Here is a 20,994-nt window from a genome sequence, read left to right as displayed (position 1 = left end):
ATGCTACATTACAGGTATTCATATACTGCATTTAATAGCTTTTGCAACAGCACAGGTTAATAAGTTCTTAAAAATGTGTTCAGAATTAGCATTTTGTATAACAAATTGCTAAGAGCATAAGTAAGCTTCACTGGATGCATGTTACACAACAGTATTTAATTTCTCTTTATTTGCAGTTATAAGCAACAGAAGTTTAATTTGCTAAGAGAAGAGAATGAAGGTTATGCAAAGCTTATTGCAGAATTGGGTCAAGACTTATCTGGAAATATCACTAGTGATTTAATCCTTGAAAATATCAAATCTTTAATAGGTAAGGAATTTATTGAATATGAGCATTGGTTTTCCTGTATGATCTTATGACTACATAAAGTAGATCAGCTTGGATAGAATTATGGTATCTTTAAGTTCCTATTTCTGTGGAAAAATGAATTTTGGGAATGTTGTGTAGGTACACTTAAGTTAAAATCCTGAATTTATGGTATAGCCTTAGATATGCATGCTGTGATTTTAACATCTTTTGAAGATATGCTTGTCAGGCAGATTGGAGCATAACAAAGTAATGCTTTTTGCTATTGAATATATCAGTTCAGTGCATGAGCATTCTTTTATTCTTGAAGATACTGAATGAGTGATTCCTTGTGAAATTAGAAGTAGTAAATGTTTTTCCTTTACCTAGTTCTTTTAGTGGTTTTTTCATATTTCTAAATTGAGTGATGAAACAGGAAATACCTGTAATTACCCTTGTTTTAAACTTCCTTCTTGAACAAAGAATTCTTTACAATATATTGATGTTTGCACCAGTGCCTGTCTCATATGGTGCCAGTGCAGTAATGGGCAAAAGGCTGTGCTGCCATTTTATAAAAAAAATGCTTGCTCCCCTTCAAATAAAGAAACTCTGCTCTCCTCTGCTGGCAGTAATGGTGAATTGACAGGGCAGGACCATCAGGAGGTTCAGGGTCTAGCTCAAACCAGAACAGCTTTTGGGCTGTAAAGTAATTACTAGCTGATTTGTGTGACTGAATAAATATGTGTGGCAGCACAAGAGAAGGAGCAGCAGCCCATGCCTTTTGCTGGCCCTGTGGTGTTGGTGAGGTCAGGTTTTTAACTATTAAATGTTCCCTTTAAGTTGTTAATTTCTATTTTTGCTGTAATCTGGGTTGGAAGTCCTGTTTAATGTTTTTGTGTAGTTCAATATTCTACAAATCAAAAGTATCTGTGCGGTGTTTATAGATGATCCAGATTATTTTGCTACTGATAAATCAGGCTCAAGTTTAACTGCAGAAAATTAATTTTAAAAGTTAATGCATTTGTGTTATAGAAACAGAGTGAAGATGAAAATTAAGCTTCTCTGCTCTGTTCTTCTCCACTAGGATGTTTCAATCTTGATCCTAATAGAGTTTTGGATATCATCCTAGAAGTCTATGAGTGCAGGCCTGAGTATGATGATTTCTTTGTACCACTGATAGAGTCTTACATGTACATGTGTGAACCTCAAACTCTATGCCATATCCTTGGGTTCAAATTCAAATTTTATCAGGTAATGTATTTCCATTATTCATTCTTGGCTTTTGTGGTTGGTGGTTGAACTGCAGTCAGTAAGAACAGATTTTCTGCAGTTGTTTGGTTTTTGTTTTGTCTTTTCTTTGGGTTTTTTGTTGCTTGTTTGATTTGGGGGTTTTTGGTTTTTTGTTGTTGTTATTTGGTTGGTCTTTTTGGTGGGTTTTTTTCACATAGAAATTAGTTTTTAAGTTGTAAAATTCTGGTATTAAAAGCAATAATTTCATTATGTGAGTGGGAGTCTCTTACCATATTTTACAGGAGAATGCTTAATGTTCTCTTAAAAGAGCTGAAAACAATCTTGATACCTTCCACTTGAACTTGTAGAGTTATGTAAGGACTGGCATGAACAAAGAGACTGTACATTTTAAACAGGACTTAGCCCCAGGAGTGAGGAGCATATTTGCAGGGTTGATACTTGATAAAATACTCAGTTGTTTTTTTTTAAATGCATAGTTAGGAATTGCATACAAGAACTATAGGGTGTGAAGGTAAAGGTTTTGTTTCTGAAAGTACTCAATGTGTATTACAGTAAAGTCTAGTGACTGCTGTTAAATCACATGGTAACAAGGAGAACTGTGGGTTAATATGTTTCATCTGAACAGAAATTGGGTGATTTCTGTTTTATACTCTTCTGCTATGGTCTGATTATTTTTTCTTATATTTCGATGTTGTCCATTTTAGGATCCAAGTGGTGAGACCCCTTCCTCCTTATACAGAGTTGCTGCTGTCCTTTTGCAACATAATCTCATAGACTTGGAAGATCTTTATGTTCATGTAAGTGACAGTACTACTCTGCTAGATGCCAAAGCTAAGGACATTTTAAAAAAAGAAAATCAGATACTTTATCCCATTTCTAAATTTTCAAGCTCATTATAGTCTGTGTAATACCTGTAAGTGTTCAATATTTAGTGATTCTTAAAATTTTCAGTGCTTTCTTTATGCCACATATTCAAATAAGCACACATTGAAGTATAAATGCTGGTAAACTTTATTTGAATTATCTGTGTAGCATCCTCCAGATTTTCTACCTTCTGGCAGAGTAGGAAGTTGGAGGTAAATGCCTGAGTAACCTTCCTTAAGAATTAGAGCCATCAAGTTCTACTTTACAAGATCAGTTTTTGAGAAAAGTGCCAGGACAATCAGCTCCAAACATTGTTCTAGTTTAATAGTAGGGTTATTTTTTAAAAATGCTTGCAGGTTCCTGAATAGGCCTCTCATGCTCTACAAGAATACTGACCATTTATTAGGTTGAAAGAAGGAAATGAACTTAGGTGTTCACATATAATCAGAGACTTATTTCTTTATAAACCAACATTCCAGTTTGATGAATGGTTAATGTTGTAGTTATCGCATTATTTTACATTATATAAGAATTTTGAATTTCACAATATCCATGGATAGTCATAAGAAATTAAAGGTTCAACTCTTCCACTGAAATCAAGGAAAGAGTTATAGTTACATCTGTGGAAGGTTTGGAATGTAGTCCTGCCATTAATTTGTGTGGCATTTCCTAGCCTAAGTCACAGTCTGATCAATATTGACTTGCCAATAACTGTCCCTGGCTTCATAGGAGTATTTTGGCTGAAAATGTGTTGGGTGGAGCAAGAGTAGGAGTGCATGTCTCAGATAATTGGTGTGGAGTGAGGAATGTGTGGTGATAAATCTTGTTTTCAAGAGAATGTTTGTAAGCTTCCAAAACATGCTCAGACTTGGGGTTACAGTTGCCTGTCCAAGCTCAGCTCAGACCTGTGCAGGTATGGGCATGTTTCATTCCAGTCTCAGTCTCAGGGTCCCTGCAGTCATTTCCAGTGTTCACCTGCATGGTGGTGATTCTCAGTCTCATTCCAGGATCTCTCTGCCAGTCTGTCTCTGCATGTTTGACATGGTGTATTTTTTTAAATCTCTTTTCAGTTCAGGTTTAATTTAACTTGCTATGAAAGTTTCTATTGAATAGCATGTAGATGTTGAGTCTGGAGGGGTGTTCATTGTATGGCTCCCATAGGAGAGCACTGCTGGGATTATCACTCTCATTTAGAATGTTCTCCCCACCTCTGCCCTCCCTGCCCTTCCAAGCCTGTAAAAACTGTTCTCAGTTAGTGTGTATGCACACAGCCATACAGAATGCATGGCATCCTAAAGATACAATTTATCCATTGAAATTCCACACTAGCTGCTTCTTGGTGAAGCTTATTTCTGTGAAATGCAGGAGTTCTTTCCTCCTTCAATGATCAGTTTGAGCAAAGAAAAACCAATAAAAATCTTTGGTTAAAACCATTAGAAGAAGAGATGAGTGCATCGAAGAGGTCGTGACTCTGCAGTAAGTTGATTACTTACTTGCAGGGAAAGTGTCATCTTGGTTTCAGGAGCTAAATTGAAGTTTGGCTTTGTCAGAAAAGGAGTTTTTCCTTTGTCTCACAACTTGACCTTTTGATCACTGAGTTTAGGTTTATATTCCTCACCCTGATTATTCTTTAGTACAAGACTGTGCTGAGGTTTTTTACATACTAGGTACTTTATTTAAGATGGTTTTTAAAGAACATATATAACATGTGTTTAATCCACATTGCTCATAAATGAAAAAATAGGTACACTTTGAATGTTATTTCTTTAAAATAAATGAGAGTGTAATGAGAGTGTGTTGCTAAGTAGGTTACCTTGTTTTCCTTGGTGATTAAATTTTTCTTTAGATGAGCAATATTTTGAATATTCACTTGGATTAAAGGCACTGAGTTGTGTTAATGTTATCATGAATTATGTGTGTAATTGTCACCATAAAGTTGGATGGTAAACTGGAGGGCAAGGGGGTCACAGATGGTTGTGAAGCAGTGGAGTGGTATTATTTCTCATGAGTCCTTGATTTCAGGATGGTCAGCTATTAGTGTAATTCCCAGTTTGGGATGATGGCAGCAAGGAAAAGAAGCTGGTGCCCTGAAGCACTGTCAGATTAGTAACAAGAAAGGCCAAAGTTCTTCTCCAGGCTCAGGTGATCCATTATAGGAGTTGGTCACTTCAATTTTCACACATAATGTTCTGTTTTTTACAGCTTCTACCAGGGGATAATGCCATCATTGAGGAACACAAGCGAGAGATAGTGGAAGCTAAACAAATTGTCAGAAAACTTACCATGGTTGTCTTATCATCTGAAAAGACTGAGGAAAAAGAGAAAGAAAAGGAAAAAGAGGAGGAGAAAACAGAAAAGGTGACTGAGTAGCTTTCTTTTCAGTAACATTATTTGAATTACATTAAACAATTGTTTTAGAAACATATTTGTTTAAAAAGCAGTTACATGCTTCTTGGATGGCTTGTATTAGTCTTCCAGCCACACTTCTGTTATATTGAATGTGCAAAAATGCATGATGGATTTCTGTACATAAGATATTCTTGGTTCTATGGCTAATTGATTTCTTGCTTCTCTTTTTGTTGTATTGGCTCCACTAAGTATGCCCCAGCATTTATTCACTTCACAGCCTTTAACAACTGCACTTTTAGGATTTGTGATAGTATAATCCTAGTTGATTTCATAAAAATAAGGACCTTAGTTCTCTCAATCAAGAATTGGGACATAAAAAATTGCCAGACTAAGGAATGTTGGTATAATTATCCTGCATTGTAGAAAAAGCTTATAACAGGATTTCTACTTGTAACTGCTCACTGTGCTTTCTTTTAAGCCTATATCTCCATGTGTGTAAATATAACTCTTCATTTAAGTTCCTACTAAGTCAGATTTATGTTGCCGTAGGCCTAATTTGATTTAGTGGGTCCAAGCCTTATTTAAGAAACAAAGTTATTTGATCTCTTAGAGCCTATTCTGTTATCATCTTCATTTGAGTACTTAAATGCTTCTTAAATACCTTTTTTAAAACATAAAAAAGAAAAATAAATGCTTGACATATGCATTTTTAAGTTGCATGCTGGAGTGAGGGGAGCGATCCATCAGTCTTAGTGGTTTCTGTTCTTGAATTTCTGTATCCTGCTGTATTCCTTATCAGTCTGGTTTGTCTACCTATTCCTACTTCTTCTACACCACCTTGATTCTGGTAATCTCTGACCTTCCTTTCTCCTTTCATTTTTCTGTCCTGGCTTGAAAAATCTGATTCCATTTTCTTCCCTCAGGCCCCTGATACAGTTGTTGCCCTCTGACTCTCAGCTGCTGCCAATTTCTTTCACTCACGTGAAATTTCTGATCCCCTCCCTTTTGCTTACACCACATTGCTTTGGCCCACCTTGTCTGCTGTCAGAGGGGGCTGCCCAGAATTTTCTGAAGTGTGCTTGTCACCCTCTTCTGATGGAAAAGTAAACTCTTGATGGGACATGGGAGTATAGCAAGTAATGTCAGAGGAATTGCATTGCAAGTAATGTCAGAGGAGTTGAGACAGCTTTCATGACTAAGCTTTAGAATTAAGAACTAGGGAATTTTAAGCTTTAGCAGAAACTGTAGCATTTTTCTGAAGGATTAAAATGACAAAGTCTGTGCCTGTGTGATGGGAAAATTGAGCACTGTACTTAACAGAAAGCAATTTCTGTGACTGCACACATTGTTATGCAATGCATGCTGTTTCTTTAAAAACTTGTTTCTGTGTTAAAAGTATTTTTGTATGTGCTTAGCTGTGCCCTTCATGGCAGTTAGGGGAGTAACTACATGTGAAAGGTGTTGTCAGCCTAAGTTTAGGCACAACGTATCCAGCACATCATTTAATGTTTATTTTTGATACAGTATCATGGAATAAGTGCCTGCTTAAGGAAAGCAGTGTTTAAAAAGTATTGACCTGACTTTTTTAGATCCACAACGTGCTTATTCTGTGTGGTTAAAATTCATTATCATCTAATGACTTTAATATGAATAATTTAGTCTTGACAAATGTGCTGCCTGCTTTTGCCTTTTAAGGTACATTTGCCATAACTGTGTGATAGGACATGCAGACAGGTCAGAGTGTGGGCAGCAGGAATGGGTTTGACAGCAGTTCCAGACTGACCCCTCTGTGCCAGACATGTCTTGGCTTTTGGAGAGCTCATGTCAGAACATGCTTACCCAAAAGTCAAGCAGTGTGTGAGCTCCATAAGTTGAGCACGATTAGAGACCTGACTTGGTTTTGCTGTACATTTTACCATGTGCTGTGCTGTTTTCTATTTTCAAAACTATCAGAAAAATATTTGCCATTGTTAAAGTTTTAAAAGGGAGAAAAACCCCACTAAAACCATGCAAACTGTAATAGCAAAGGAGTGTCTGTTTTCTAAGTAATTATTGTTCTTGTCAGTCTGCCTTTTCTGTTTGTGTGGTTTAAATAAAATTATATTTTGCTTTAAAATAATAAAAACATTTTGTCCTAGACTTGTAATCTTCCTTCCCTGGGTGTAAACATCATCTTGGGCTTGTAGTTACTTACAGCTAGTTTTCCTTACTATTCGTCACTTAGGAATAGACTTTTACCTTGGGGGCCAGGGAAAACCAATTTATAACAAAATCTATCAATACCATGCCCCTGAAAAAGGGCTTCAAGGCACGACCTTAATTTTAGAGTCTTGTTTCCTCTTATGCCTGTATTGCAAAGGAAATTTTGGCAAAACTTTGTGTAGACTTGTACTCAAGAGTCTCCTAGAATAGGTGCTAATGTGAAACTTATTGTACAGGCACACTAGGATGGAGAAAGGGTTTGAGTGTGGCTTAGCTTTTTTTTTTATTCTAATCTGCTTTTGCAAGAGAAGTTTGTGCTTATAAACTCAGAAAAACACAGCATAAAGGATTCTCAAGTGCTTGCATTGTTCTTAAAATGTCTTGTAAGGAAATAAGCTGCAGTAGATTGTGACAATTTGAAAAAATACGTGATCAGACATACATCAGACAACTTTATGAATTTCTGTTTTATTTTTAACTTCTTTGATCTAGATGTTAAATTCTACATGGATTGGTTTATAATTTCTTTTGAGGTTTTCTTACTGTCTAAATGTCTAGCTAAATTTTATTTTGCATATGTTTTTATTACACGGTTGATATACAAGGCTTTTTTCTGTAGCTGTGGATTGCAGCTGCTTAAGGAGAAGTATTAAGGAGACTTTATGAACACACTTTTTCTTTATCTTGCAGCCTCCTGATAATCAAAAACTTGGCTTATTGGAAGCCTTATTAAAAATTGGTGATTGGCACCATGCCCAAAGCATTATGGACCAGATGCCTCCATTTTACTCCACTTCGCACAAGCCGATCGCCATCGCGCTTTGCCAGCTCGTCCACGTCACCATTGAGCCTCTGTACCGCAGGTAGGGGACAGCCACAATGCTGCTGCTGCACAGGGGAAAACCATTTCTTTACAGTCTAATTATAAATACATTTCTAAAGTTTTCTATTTCATGTGAAATGCTGCACATTTTATTTTTCAGAGTTGGTGTACCTAAAGGAGCTAAAGGGTCACCAATTTCCTCTTTGCCAAACAAGAGAGCACCAAAACAAGCAGAGAGCTTTGAGGAATTGAGAAAGGAAGTGTTCAACATGCTTTGTTACCTTGGTCCTCATCTGTCCCACGATCCCATTTTATTCGCAAAAGTAGTGCGCCTTGGAAAAGCATTTATGAAAGAGGTTGGTATGACTCAACAGCTGGTCAAAACATGAAAAGTACCAATTACTCTGATGTCAAAAAATGCTTGTCTTGCCAATTGTGTGATATTCAAATGCTAAAACAGAAGGTCTTGACTAAGGACAAACTTGGAGAATCTTGCTTTAATTTTTGATCAATTGTATGATCTATAAACATCTTTATGAGCAACTTAAGGCACTTTAGATTTGTAACCACTGATATTTAGTGATATCTAATTTCCTATTATGGTATTAATATTTTAAAGTATTATCTGTGTGTGTATAATTAAAAAACCCAACAGACATATGGTACTGATGTCTGGAAGTTGTTCTACATTATTAGAGCAACAATGTAATCAGCAAGGATTGATAACCTAATACATGCGCAGTACAAGTAATTTCAGCTTTCTGTTCCAGCTGTTAGGTTACTTGGGAAACAGGGGATGTCGCATCCTTTTACTTTTTTTTCCCCCTGTTCTGCCTAGTTAAAATGCTGCTGGTATTGATCTTGTGTCAGTGACAAATCTTTAGATGCTACTAAGGATGAGTTTGATGTGGAAATCATTTCAAGTTGCCAACTTCAGAAATTAACTGGTCTCTTGAGATGGGTTACTGTCTTTTGACCATGTGTGTCTATTTTGTTCAAAATAGCAGATTTTGTCTAGAGAATTTATTCTTGTTAAGTTCCAAGATGCTGTGATAGGGTTAGAGACCTACAATAACTTTGGTTCCCATGCAGTCTTTGTAATAAAATCAGAGAACCTTCAACTATTTCCCTGCTTCCATATTTCTGTATAATTTCTTGGCATCCTCCCATCCAGAATGGTAAGATTTCCCAGTAGTAAATACTCTGATTTCGTAGCATGCTCATTTCTTGCTGGCCAGTGAGAAGACTGATATCACCTCAGTGATAACTGCGCTGTCAGTGCAAAATAGCTAAGTGGGAAATTATAATTTTAAGGTACTAATGCATTTTATTGCTGTCAGCAGACTGTTATGACTACTTTGTAATTGAAATATTGAAGGTTTGTGAGAAAGCCCTGATTCTGAGGATATGTACACTGGAATGCAGATTACATGGTTATAGGAATCTCTTGTGCAGGTTTACTGTAAATATTCTTATGACAATTTAATGTATTTCTGACAAGAATGAGCAACATTTTAGCTATTTGCTCTAGGTTGGAACTGTGAAGAAATTCGTCAGTGACAGAGTGGTTAAGGTAACATAGGGAAAGTTATTTTTAATGCATTGTTGCCATCAGCATGTTCTAGTTGTGAAATTACATTTAACACACAGTAGAAATACTTGTAACTGAAGGTAATTTGACTCTAAGTTAACCCATATAGTAGTTAAAAAGTTAGACTACTAACACTGCACTGCAGCTTTCATGCTAAAGTGTACCTTTAAAATAATTGTGCACTTACTGGTGTGATAGCTTAATATGCTTTTCATGGTGAGTGGAGCAAGCAGAGGGAAAAAGTAATTTAATAACAAAGGCTTAAGAGGGTGTTAGAGAGGAAGATGGGGAGATAATCTATGGCTGTTGGTAACTGCATTGGAAATCCTCAGATTTTTTTAGGTAGAAGGTGAATGCTTAGGCAATTTTTTTCGTCTCCAGTAAGAAATTTCACATGTAATAGCAAGTTTCACATGTAATAGCAAGTTTCCTTGTAGCTCTAGCTGTTATTTCTTTTTGGACAAAATTGTACAAAGCCCCTCTATAAGTAAGGAAAGTGTTTCATCCGTGCATTTGAATTTCTATTTAAAAATACTTTAATGCTGGCAGATATGGCAGTTTAAACATTTAAGAGATGCTTGGCTCTTCAGGTTTATGCTTTTGCTGAGATAGCTCTTTTCTGAAACTCTGTTACATTAACTCTGCTACAATTAACATGGTTGTCTTTGTTATAGTTTCAGTCAGATGGAAGCAAACAGGAAGATAAAGAGAAAATGGTGAGTTTTGGAGGAAGGTGTTTTTATGCAAGATTGTAGCGGTGACCAAATGTGCATTTTACTTCTTATTTACTTGGAATCAGCTGGAAATCCTCCAGCTATTTATTCTATAAATACACTTTGTGGTGGGGAAAAGCATAGAGAAGACAAATTGGAAGTAAGAGAGGACTTTATTGGTACAATGATTTTTTTCTTTAATTGCTTAATTTATTTACTTCAGAATTTTTGAATTTATTATCAAGATTGTTCACAATGAAATTGTAGGTGTTCAGTAGAAATCCAACTTGCAAAAACAAGAATTTGGGTTTTTTTAATCAGTAAGTTGGTTTTCAGTATGAAGTTTCTGCAGTTTTCATTGTTACTTGTTCCTCTTTCTCACTTATCCTGATTTCCCAAATCATTGCAAAGAAAATCCCTTCTGGGTTTTGTGTTTTGTTTTGGTTGTTTTTCACTGCTGCTATAGTTATTCTAAAATAGCTCAGCAGAAAAGAGGACTGTTTAATAAAGGTTGAGGGTGGTAGGATACTGAAAAAATGGAAATTGGAAATATGTCTTGTGAACATGTATAACGCCTTTGGGCTTTTATCTGAAATTTTGAAAATTGAAGTGAAGGTGGAGAATACCTCAATACATTGAAAGCTGTTGCCAAAATGAATTTTTTCCTGCGTTGCACTTCATGCAAGTCCATACAATATTTTTTTTTAATGGTACATTTGATTCGAAAATGAATGCAACCTGCTGATGATTTCAGCAGCTTTGTTCTAGTATCTTATATAGGCAGATAAAATATTGACAGTAAATTATTTACTGAATGATTTATGATGGGAGTTATTGCTAGATACTATTTAGATTTTTGTTCTGGAAATCTTAATCTTGTAGTGTATTTTTTTTTTAATCAAATTTTCCATTTGTGCATCTGCACACTGCATGTATAACACTGCTTTTGAGGCACGTCCTGATACTTCCTTTTGTTTTTATCCCAGGAAACACTGTTCAGCTGTTTGTTGAGCATTACTGATCAAGTCTTGCTTCCATCTCTTTCCTTGATGGACTGCAATGCATGCATGTCTGAGGAATTATGGGGAATGTTCAAAACCTTTCCATACCAGTACCGGTGAGTGGAATGATTTGTTTCCATCCTTTGGAATGTGCTGCTGAGTTGTCCGTTCTGAAATTCCTTGTCCTGTGAAACATTTCCAGGTACCGCCTCTATGGGCAGTGGAAGAATGAAACGTACAACAGTCACCCACTGCTTGTGAAAGTTAAAGCCCAAACCATAGATAGAGCCAAATACATCATGAAGTAAGTAGTCAATTCCATAAATAATTATAAACTGTAGTACAGTCTATTGCATATCACCAGCTGGAGAAAAAAAGGCTTGACAAATACATTCTCTGTCTAATGACTTAGTAATTTCCCAAATAGTTCTTGTTCATCAAGCATTTAATGTATTGTGGTTAAAAACCATCAAATAAGCAAGAATACAGACAAATTTGTCGCCAATAAGGGTATATAATCTCTGAAAAATGTCCCATGAAATGACTTAAAACCTTTTCCATGGGTAAAGTTTTTGATCAATTGCTTTGCTTATGAAATGTACAAGTACTACATATTTCCTCTAGGTGTGGAGACTCTCCTCCAGAGTCTCAAGAATTGTCATGTTCTCTGTAAATTTGAATGTATGGCAGTGAGGTGAACAGAATGATTTATTCTCACCCTCAAGTGGGCTCACAGCAATTCCAGATTTACCTCACATTTGATGTCGTTGTCAAGTGAATTAGGTTCTCCATTTGCCAAAAGCAGATGGTGTAGTGTTAAAATGTGGATAATCAGAAGCCTTCCATATAGGCAAGACAGTAATTGTTTCTGGATAAAAGTCTCTGCACTCAGAGCTGTGAAAGCTGGGAACAGCTGTTTTGATTCCCTACTGACTTGCTGCATACACCATAAACTTTCCCCCCTTCTCTGTACAATGGATTTCAGTTGTGCAGGTGAACCACAGTGCTGTCAGCTGTTGAAGGTCAACAGCTGTCTGTGTAATTTACTGTCAACTTCAGCTTTCAGGTTGAGCTCAGATCTTCAGTAGGAAATGCTGTGGAGCTGTAACACATATAAATAAATATTGTTTTTCAATGTACTGAATGCAACAAAAAATGATCTGTGGCTAAGTTAAATTTCCAGGAACAACTAACAGCATCACATGGTAGTTTGGTGTATATGCTACAGGTTTCACTGACAACTTCGGAAAGCAAAATGTTGGAAGTTGAAGCTAGAATATGGTCCATAGTAACAGAGGGACAGCTGGACTGGTTGTACTGTCTGCATCTTGGAGGATGTCTCTATTTCCAGTTCTCAACAGATTAGCATTTCTATTCTGAGGTGTCTTGAAAACACATTTGCTAGCAAGAATTTAGTTTCTGAGACTTACAAAGATGTTTCTTCACTGAAACTGACCTGTTGTTTTAATATTTTTCTAGCTTATCTTTTGTAATAAACTATGTCCTCTTTTACAGGCGTTTAACTAAGGAAAATGTGAAACCCTCTGGAAGACAAATTGGGAAGCTCAGCCACAGCAATCCTACAATTTTATTTGATTATGTACGTAGCTACATGTATTTAATGCTATTTCATCTTGTCAACAGATAATTGAAGCTCAGAAAGGGGCCTGCAGTTCTAATTTCATTATTTTTTACTTTTGATGCAAATTTTAAAACTTAGTAGTTTTTAATAGTGCACATAGTAACATACTAAATATGACTTAGTAATACTTAGTGACATATTAAATGTGGAAACATTTCTTGAATAACCAACTGCAGAAAAAAATTAATTTGAGATAGCAGAGGTGGTTCTCAGGTACAGGGATTGCTGATCACATTATGCAGAATGCAAAATCAGGTTAAGTTGCTCTGACAGCTGTCTGTGAGTGGGGTGGAGAAAGATCAGATTCTTCCATTTAGAGGAAAACTTAAAGCCTGAAGTAAAGCCTGAAATAAAACTTAAAGTCTGAAATACACTTATGAAGTTGGGAAGGATTTTTAAGATTGCTTAGTGCTACAGAGTGCTGGAGAGGTGTAGAAATGTGTTGATGGGCCTCCACCTTATTCACAAATGTGACCTAAGAGTATGGATTAACCTGTTTTTAGATTGTACTTGAAGAAATTACTGCTGCAGTGTACACACATCTGTGTCATGTACCAAGGAGAACATCCTAGAACTTGATTGATGCAGTTTACTTGTAGTCTTTCATGACCTAGCTTCATGGTGTTGGGGTTTTTTTTTAATAGTCTTTTATTACTGTATGTAGCAGCAGGAAATCTTGCTGCTAAGGTTTAGCATTCTTAAGGAATATTAGGAAAAAATGTTTTTGTTATTTTATTTGCTGATAATTGGAAAGAGAAATGATAAGGAATTGTTTTTACATGTTAGAGACATGTTTCACTGGTATCCTTAAGGTACTAGCTAGGTTAATGAGCTTGCCTATTTACTTTGACAGTTGTTTAGGACCTTTGAAAAAATTAATTTTAAGCATGTTTTCTGTAGGTTTTATAGACAAGTATTGTTAATTGCTTTTATTGTGTGAAAGATAAGGAATACTGTCCCTGTTCAGTTCAATGTCTGTTGTAACTTGCAGATTTTATCACAAATACAAAAATATGATAACTTGATAACTCCGGTTGTTGATTCGCTGAAATACCTCACTTCCCTGAACTATGATGTCTTGGCATGTATCCTTTGATTTAAATTACTGCATCACTTATTGATAAAGCTGCAGTTGTAGCCAGATTGAATATGTTATCTGTGAGTAAATATTGCCTCTATTTTCTCTTCTTGCTGCTTTTTGCTGGAAATTTCAGTGAAGTTTACAAATACCTTTGCACTTGTAGTGGATTATGGAACTCTCTCTATTATTCTTTCACATTATGAAAATTCTTCTTTGTTTTTCCTACTTTCAATCTTGAAGACATAGTGATCTTGTAAATAGTGAGGTAAATTCTGCTTTTAGGTTACTATTTCATGGTTTTATTTTTTCAAACCATAGTTATGTTAATGATTGCTGTACTTAAATATTGTATTCATATATTACAAAAGCCAGAAAACCAAGTCCCTGTAACTTTTGTGTTTGTAAGTTAAGGAAGAATATTCTCTTTAACTCCACTAAAGATTGTATCATTGAAGCATTGGCAAACCCTGAGAAGGAGAGAATGAAGCATGATGACACTACAATCTCAAGCTGGCTGCAGAGTTAGTATTTTTGTTTTATTTATTACAATAATGTTTAAAATATTTCACCTCCCCCATGATCTATTCAACCATTGATCATTATGATCAATATTTCGCTTGCACCTACTGGCTAATATTTTAAGCAAAATGGAGAGCTGTCAAGTTTAATCAATAGGAATTTTTTTCCCTTTTGTGTTCCAGAAATGCATGTATTGCTAAGATGCCATATGCAGTTGGTTAATGTTTGTTTAATAAGCAGGTGCAGTCATAGCTGTTTCTCTTTGCCTCAGGTCTGGCAAGTTTTTGTGGTGCCGTTTTCCGAAAATACCCAATTGAACTGGCAGGCCTCCTGCAGTATGTAGCCAACCAGCTGAAAGCTGGCAAAAGGCAAGTATTGCACAATGGATCCTTATAAACTCAGTTTCTATGAAGTGTTATTTAGGTGTTTGCTGATACACAGGCACTCAGTGTAGTTGTTGCTCTAGTAGTGACAAACTCCATTCAGAGCACTGGGAAGGTTAAATAGCAGAAAGAAAGAATGATACACTCTTTAGTACATTACTTTTCCTCTAATTGTATAGCTGTGACATTCTTGAAGCAGTGATTTTTCATCTTTAACTTATTTTAAAAGTTTTATTAGCACCTAACCAGATAGGGGAAAAAACCTTCCAGTGTGTTATTTCATCATATACATTACTGTACATTATTTAAAAAATAAGTGTCCGTTATATAAAGCAGTGTGACTGTTATAGTTTGTTTTTCTTTTCTCATAATGTCTTCTCTGCAGGGATGGCTCTTAACATTTTAATATTATTTAAATACTTTATCCAGTTTATTTAGTGGTAATTGAATTGCTTCTTCATGTGACAGTGTCAATCATAACTCAAAACAAGGTTTCCAATTAGACTTTTCCTCTTGTTTTTCCATTGTCATCCATTAGTATTATTGTTTCATTTACTTTTTTGATTTTAATTTTATCACATAGGTGAGTATCAGCCTTTTTCTATTAGGAATCCCCATATGGTTACTGAAAGGCACCTTACCAATGGTGATAACACAGCATGTTATTTTAGGGTAGTTATTTTGAGAAATGTAGTTTTTTTCCCCTTCCCTGCAATGTAGACATTCAGTCTCACATGCTCCTCTGTCCCTACATTTTGTTCTGATGATGGCAATCACATTGAGCTACAGAGGAAGGGTAAGTAATGTTTATTGTCTTTCCTCAAAATCACAACTGTAAGTATTTTGGGGAAGAAAAGTCAGTGTAGTACTTGGGATCATAAAATGAAATGGATTTACTGGTATGGCCAGTTTCATAGGACTGCAATATTCAGGTATTGGAGCTTATGCTGATATTGCACAGTTCCTACACAGAAACATACTTATGGTTGGAACAGCAAACAAAAATATAAGCCATATGAATTATTTAAAGATGAATCTTTGTTTTGGAAGGCATGGGTAAATGATTTTTTAAGTTAGTCACACAAATTTCTGAAGTTAACTGGAAAACATTGCTGCTTTGTGTGATTGGGATACAATTAACTATACTTCTGTTGAGTAAAAGTCATTGTCCTTATGGAGTTCAGAGCAGGAAGTGAAACCTTGTCTCTGGGCAGGGTGATTATTGGAGTGTTTTATATATTCTGTGTTTCAAGTATAAATAGGATGTTTTCCATGTTTCCAAGTAACCTCTCCAGACTAACTTTGCCAGTGCATTTCTAAGGCTGTGTACTATTCTAGAAACCCTTCACAAAATATAAAATACTCATGAAATAACTGTGTAGATACAGTTTGAGACGTGGAAAGCAACAAAAAGAGGCAATAGACTTTGATTAATCTGCTGATACTTAATAGCACCACATTCCCTACTGTCTTCAAATCCAACTGTTGAATGACTGCATTGCTTTTAAGTACTAGCTTTTTACTTGCAATTAAGAAATCCTTGTGCTTGGCATACCAGTTTCTTCTTGAAAATAGAATGAAAATGTTGTTTAACATGCATTGTGGTGCTGCTTTGTAATATATATTGAATGTCATAGCTCCTGGTTGTTAAACAAATTGTCTTGTTTTTACTCCGCTTTCCTGTTTTCTTTGCAGCTTTGATTTGCTTATTTTAAAAGAGGTGGTGCAGAAAATGGCAGGGATAGAAATTACTGAAGAAATGACCATGGAGCAGTTGGAAGCCATGACTGGTGGAGAGCAGCTGAAAGCTGAGGTGTGTTTGTGTTAAATTTAATAATAATTACTGCTTTTTTTTTTGGTGGTTCTAAAGACTCTGGTTCAAGAACTCTGGCAGCACAGCTGAGAAAGGTGTGTGCTTTATCAGAGCTGCCCCCTTTTGAGTTTAGAGGCCTTGAGACAGGCAGCCAAGGCAGTGTAGATGTGAACTTCAGTTCTTGTGCATCACAGCGTCTCATATTCAGGAGAGTGTTACATGGCAGATCTGTGAATTCCAGCAGCCACTGAGCTTGGATGTGCTGCAGTCCTGCTGGCTCAGCCTTGCTCAGGGGGAGCAGCAAAAAGTGATTAAAGCAGGCAAGACTGGTTTGTTGCTGATTCTTCTATACATACATTGCAGTACAGGACCCAGGGAGTTTTACTGCTGCACAGGAAACCATTGCTGTTAATTCATCAGTATTTCTGCAGTCAGCTCACACAATTCCATTCCTGATGCACTGATTTCCAGCTTGGGTAACTTTTTCTGTCCTCTGCAGGGTGGATACTTTGGCCAAATCAGGAATACAAAGAAATCATCTCAGAGATTAAAAGATGCATTATTGGACCATGATCTTGCCCTCCCACTGTGCCTGCTTATGGCTCAGCAGAGAAATGGTGTTGTCTTTCAAGAAGGAGGGGAAAAACATCTGAAGCTGGTGGGAAAACTGTATGATCAGGCAAGTGAAAACATCTATTTATGAGATCCCCTTCTTTCTGTTAACTTCTACTGTATCAGCACAATATGTGAGGATTCAGCACATAAGTAACAACATTATATATGAGAATCTAGTACAATACAAGTACATAGGATTTTTAAAACTAATTGCAGAATTGCTCTATTAAAATATATAGGTGTATTAAAAGTGTATTATATTTACAAGTGACTTCTCAGTAAAAGAGCAAAGCATCCTTTGTCATAAAAAGTTAAATTCTTATTTTTTAAGTGTCCATTGTGTTTTTCTAATCTTACTTTGGTAGTGAAACTTCCTTTTTTTTTAAAGATAATTCTGTTGCTGCCTTAGGCAATAGGAACTAATTGCATTCCATTCTGGTAGAATAGAATGCTCTTGAGTTCTGCTGGCTTTTCTAGGTGGAATTTTTTTATTTTATTGTTCTTCACCAATGAGAAATTTTTTGCTCTACTGTTTGGTGTTAGCAATTTTAACAAGAAACAAAAAGGGAAAAAAGGCAGACTTTGAAGCTCTCCCTAACTTAATTGTTGAACAAAATAATAATGTTTGCTAACTTTTTGTATTTTTTACTTTGTAGTGCCATGATACCCTGGTACAGTTTGGTGGGTTTTTAGCATCCAATCTAAGCACAGAGGATTACATTAAGCGAGTGCCTTCTATTGATGTTCTCTGTAATGAGTTTCACACACCCCATGATGCTGCATTTTTCCTCTCAAGACCCATGTATGCACACCACATTTCAGTGAGTACAACTCTTCCATTTGTCTGCTTCTAGTGCTGCTTTGCTACCTGTTACCAGTACAGGTGGCAGGTTCCAGATAAAGTTTGTTGGCTAAATAAAACTTGCAAAGTTTTTTTTAGTAGAGTTAGAAATAGAAGCTGTGGGCTGGAACAGGTTGTCCTTAGTCTTCTTAGGAAATGTGGCCCATATGTCAACTTTCACACAACTGAAAGGAGTCATAGCTGATGAACTCACTTCTTTGGATGTCTTGGGTTATCAGTAGGAATTCTCTCCCTCCCTGTTCCCTCAAAGGTGTAAGTTATGCTGCAGGTGTTTTAGATGGATTTTTGCTGTGGAGGAAAGTGTTGCAGCTGCCAAATAGTGTGCTGTCTGAGGAAGTGTCAGAAATGAATTTGTTCCTGCATCTAAAAAGTTCAATAAGGAGAGCAGTTTTTACTTGGTGTAGCATAATGTGTTACTATAACAAGAGGTAGCAGCATCAGTGAAGAAAGATAAATCCATCCAGTGAGGATGAAGACTTAAAGTTCTGTATGAGGTTCTTCAGTGTTTTATGCACTGACATTTCACAAGTTAATGTTGTATAGAAAAGTTTTAGAGAAAAGTTAAATGATATTATTAAGTTTAATTTTTGTATATATAGATTACAGTTTTAATTTATTTTTTTATCCACAGTCAAAGTATGATGAACTAAAAAAAGCTGAGAAGGGAAATAAACAGCAGCACAAAGTGCACAAATACATTACATCTTGTGAGTTGGTGATGGCTCCTGTTCATGAAGCTGTGATTTCTCTGCACCTCCCTAAAGTCTGGGATGACATCAGCCCTCAGTTTTATGCTACATTCTGGTCTTTAACAATGTATGACCTTGCTGTGCCACACAGCAGCTATGACAGAGAAGTCAATAAACTTAAAGTCCAGATGAAAGCCATAGATGACAATCAGGAAATGGTATGTTGATATAATTTTGTGGTCCAATTTAAACTTTCTAGCCTTGAAAGAGTTTCTTTTCATGAAGTATTATGTTAAGCTTGTTTAGATCTGGCAAATTTTGTCACCTGGTTCATCCATTCTGATTTGCCACATTAACATAATTGGGATTGACTTTGCTTCATAACTCCCATGTTTAAAGTACTAGTGACTCCACTAAGTGAAAATTACTGGAAAATCAGTTTCAGAAAGCAGTATCTTTTTCAGACACCTGTATCCATGGTTTGTCTGTTCACTGATAACTATAGCCAGTGTTCATAAAATCAGTTGATTATTAGAGCAGAACATTTTTGACTGAAAAGTTCTTAAGTATTCTTTAGTAGTACCAGGAACTCATTGCTCTTGTCTATAGCAAGTTTAGGTATAATACTAAATGAGTTATGCTGACATTTTATAGCCTCCAAATAAAAAGAAAAAAGAAAAAGAACGTTGCACAGCTCTGCAGGACAAGCTCCTTGAAGAGGAGAAGAAGCAGTTGGAGCATGTGCAGAGGGTTCTACAGAGACTGAAACTAGAGAAAGATAACTGGCTTCTGGCAAGTAAGTGTCTCTAAGGAAAATGATGTGGATGTTTTTGTAGTTGTCAGAACTTCCTTGCATAATACTCTTAATGTTTATTTGAAAATTTTATTTTTTGTACGTTGAGGTCTGTTACAGCAAAGTAAAATTTTAGTTAGAATGTAATGTGTCTTTGCAAATGCTGACTGATTGGTTTTCATGAAGAAGTTTTTTGTTTCTTGTGATGTCAAGACCTTTTAAATTTTGCCCTAATTTAGAAAATAAGTTAGAGATTGACCAATTCATTGGAAACTTGTAATTGCAAGCTGGCTTGTACTTGCTAACTGCAGTTAGAATGCTGCTAAATTAATATATTTGCTACAGGACAAAAAATAGGCATGTCAAGTCTCAATGGTTCGTTTGAGTTAACTTATTTTGAGTCCTGTGATTAGGAACAACATGCCAGGGTTTGGGTGGTGGCATGAACTCTGTTCCAATGACAAGATAAGTGTTGTGCCAGCCTAACAGCCCCATGCAGTGAAACAGCATGCACATGTTTCATAGAGCACATATGCAGCAAGCAGAATCAAGTTTTTTCCCCTACAAAACATCTGTAATGTTTCATGTTGCTTGTGAACTCTGCTGGTATGGTTAATCTGAAATGTTTTTCTCTGGTCAGTTTTCTTCTCTGGATGAACTTTGAGTTTGTAACTGGAAGTAGTAGTTCGTCTGTCCCAAGAAGCCTAGCATAATCCAGTGGAAAAGAGTTTTGTTGTCCAACTCATGTAAGATCCATCCAACTGGTTTCATGAAGAAACACTGTTCCCTCTAAGTATTTAATGTACTGTAGCAAATGAACTACAAGAAATTACTGGATGAAAAGTTACTGCCTGATTAAAACTTGGTCTAGAGGTGACTTGGTAAATTTGTCTACTTAAAGAAGCACCTAAAAAAGTGTGTAGAAGTAATTTACATAGGTACACATGTAACTCTTTGTGGGGTACTGGGAATAGCTTATTGTTGGCTCTTGTGCTTAGCTGAGGGGTTTCCCAGCACTGAATCCAGAGGCAAGCTTACTATTTCAGCAGTTTGCCCATTAAAATAAATAATCTGTAATTGCACTACATGAGGAACTAGAAAAGCACATCCACTCTAGTAGTGGGGTTATTATTATTTTTTAAATTATTGACATTTAATTTATTTAAGACTGGCCTCCTGTCACAGACTTTCGATAGAATGTACCTTTGAGAACAGGTTAATTTTTGGCAGGGTAACCTGGTAGCTTTAGCAGTTGGAGAGTACCTCTTCAACTGGCTGTTGACTTGCTTTGTACACTTCTGAAGCAACACACACTTGATTGTCCTATGAACTGTGATTCCCTTGATAGATTTTTTTCTTTTTTTTAGGCATCAAATGTTTGTTATAATCTTTGAGGGGTAGATACTAAAGTTAAACTCAACATCAAGTTTTAACAGTCCTTTCTTGAGCAAGCTTTATTCCTCGAGCATTGCAAAATTGAAGCAATAAAGCCCTGGGTATTACAGCTTGGGGCCTGT

General features: G+C 36.1%; 1 protein-coding gene across 6 annotated transcripts in view; it reads left to right on the top strand.

Annotated features, from left to right (window-relative positions):
• Positions 1–20,994, top strand: part of THOC2 (THO complex subunit 2) — a 47,857-nt gene that overhangs the window by 11,275 nt on the left and 15,588 nt on the right. For 4 of the 6 annotated variants that reach the window (XR_009419536.1, XR_009419537.1, XM_059483270.1 and 1 more), the window contains exons 7-25: positions 177–310; positions 1,371–1,537; positions 2,242–2,334; positions 4,604–4,759; positions 7,643–7,815; positions 7,936–8,131; positions 9,307–9,348; positions 10,041–10,082; positions 11,066–11,196; positions 11,283–11,384; positions 12,596–12,680; positions 13,714–13,807; positions 14,244–14,324; positions 14,594–14,690; positions 16,401–16,518; positions 17,018–17,197; positions 17,790–17,954; positions 18,627–18,902; positions 19,339–19,480. Coding sequence is in view for 4 of the 6 variants with exons in the window: in XM_059483270.1 (XP_059339253.1) it covers positions 177–310; positions 1,371–1,537; positions 2,242–2,334; positions 4,604–4,759; positions 7,643–7,815; positions 7,936–8,131; positions 9,307–9,348; positions 10,041–10,082; positions 11,066–11,196; positions 11,283–11,384; positions 12,596–12,680; positions 13,714–13,807; positions 14,244–14,324; positions 14,594–14,690; positions 16,401–16,518; positions 17,018–17,197; positions 17,790–17,954; positions 18,627–18,902; positions 19,339–19,480 (2,474 nt within the window). In the remaining 2 variants the exon portion in view is untranslated. The remainder of the gene's footprint in view (positions 1–176; positions 311–1,370; positions 1,538–2,241; positions 2,335–4,603; positions 4,760–7,642; positions 7,816–7,935; positions 8,132–9,306; positions 9,349–10,040; positions 10,083–11,065; positions 11,197–11,282; positions 11,385–12,595; positions 12,681–13,713; positions 13,808–14,243; positions 14,325–14,593; positions 14,691–16,400; positions 16,519–17,017; positions 17,198–17,789; positions 17,955–18,626; positions 18,903–19,338; positions 19,481–20,994) is intronic. The other 2 variants (XM_059483272.1, XM_059483271.1) reach the window with 1 other exon arrangement.

This window comes from Ammospiza nelsoni, chromosome 15 (genome assembly GCF_027579445.1).
Source record: "Ammospiza nelsoni isolate bAmmNel1 chromosome 15, bAmmNel1.pri, whole genome shotgun sequence".
Taxonomy (NCBI): Eukaryota; Metazoa; Chordata; class Aves; order Passeriformes; family Passerellidae; genus Ammospiza; species Ammospiza nelsoni.
Note: the sequence above shows the minus strand (reverse complement) of the source record. Positions and strands in the feature narration are given on the sequence as shown.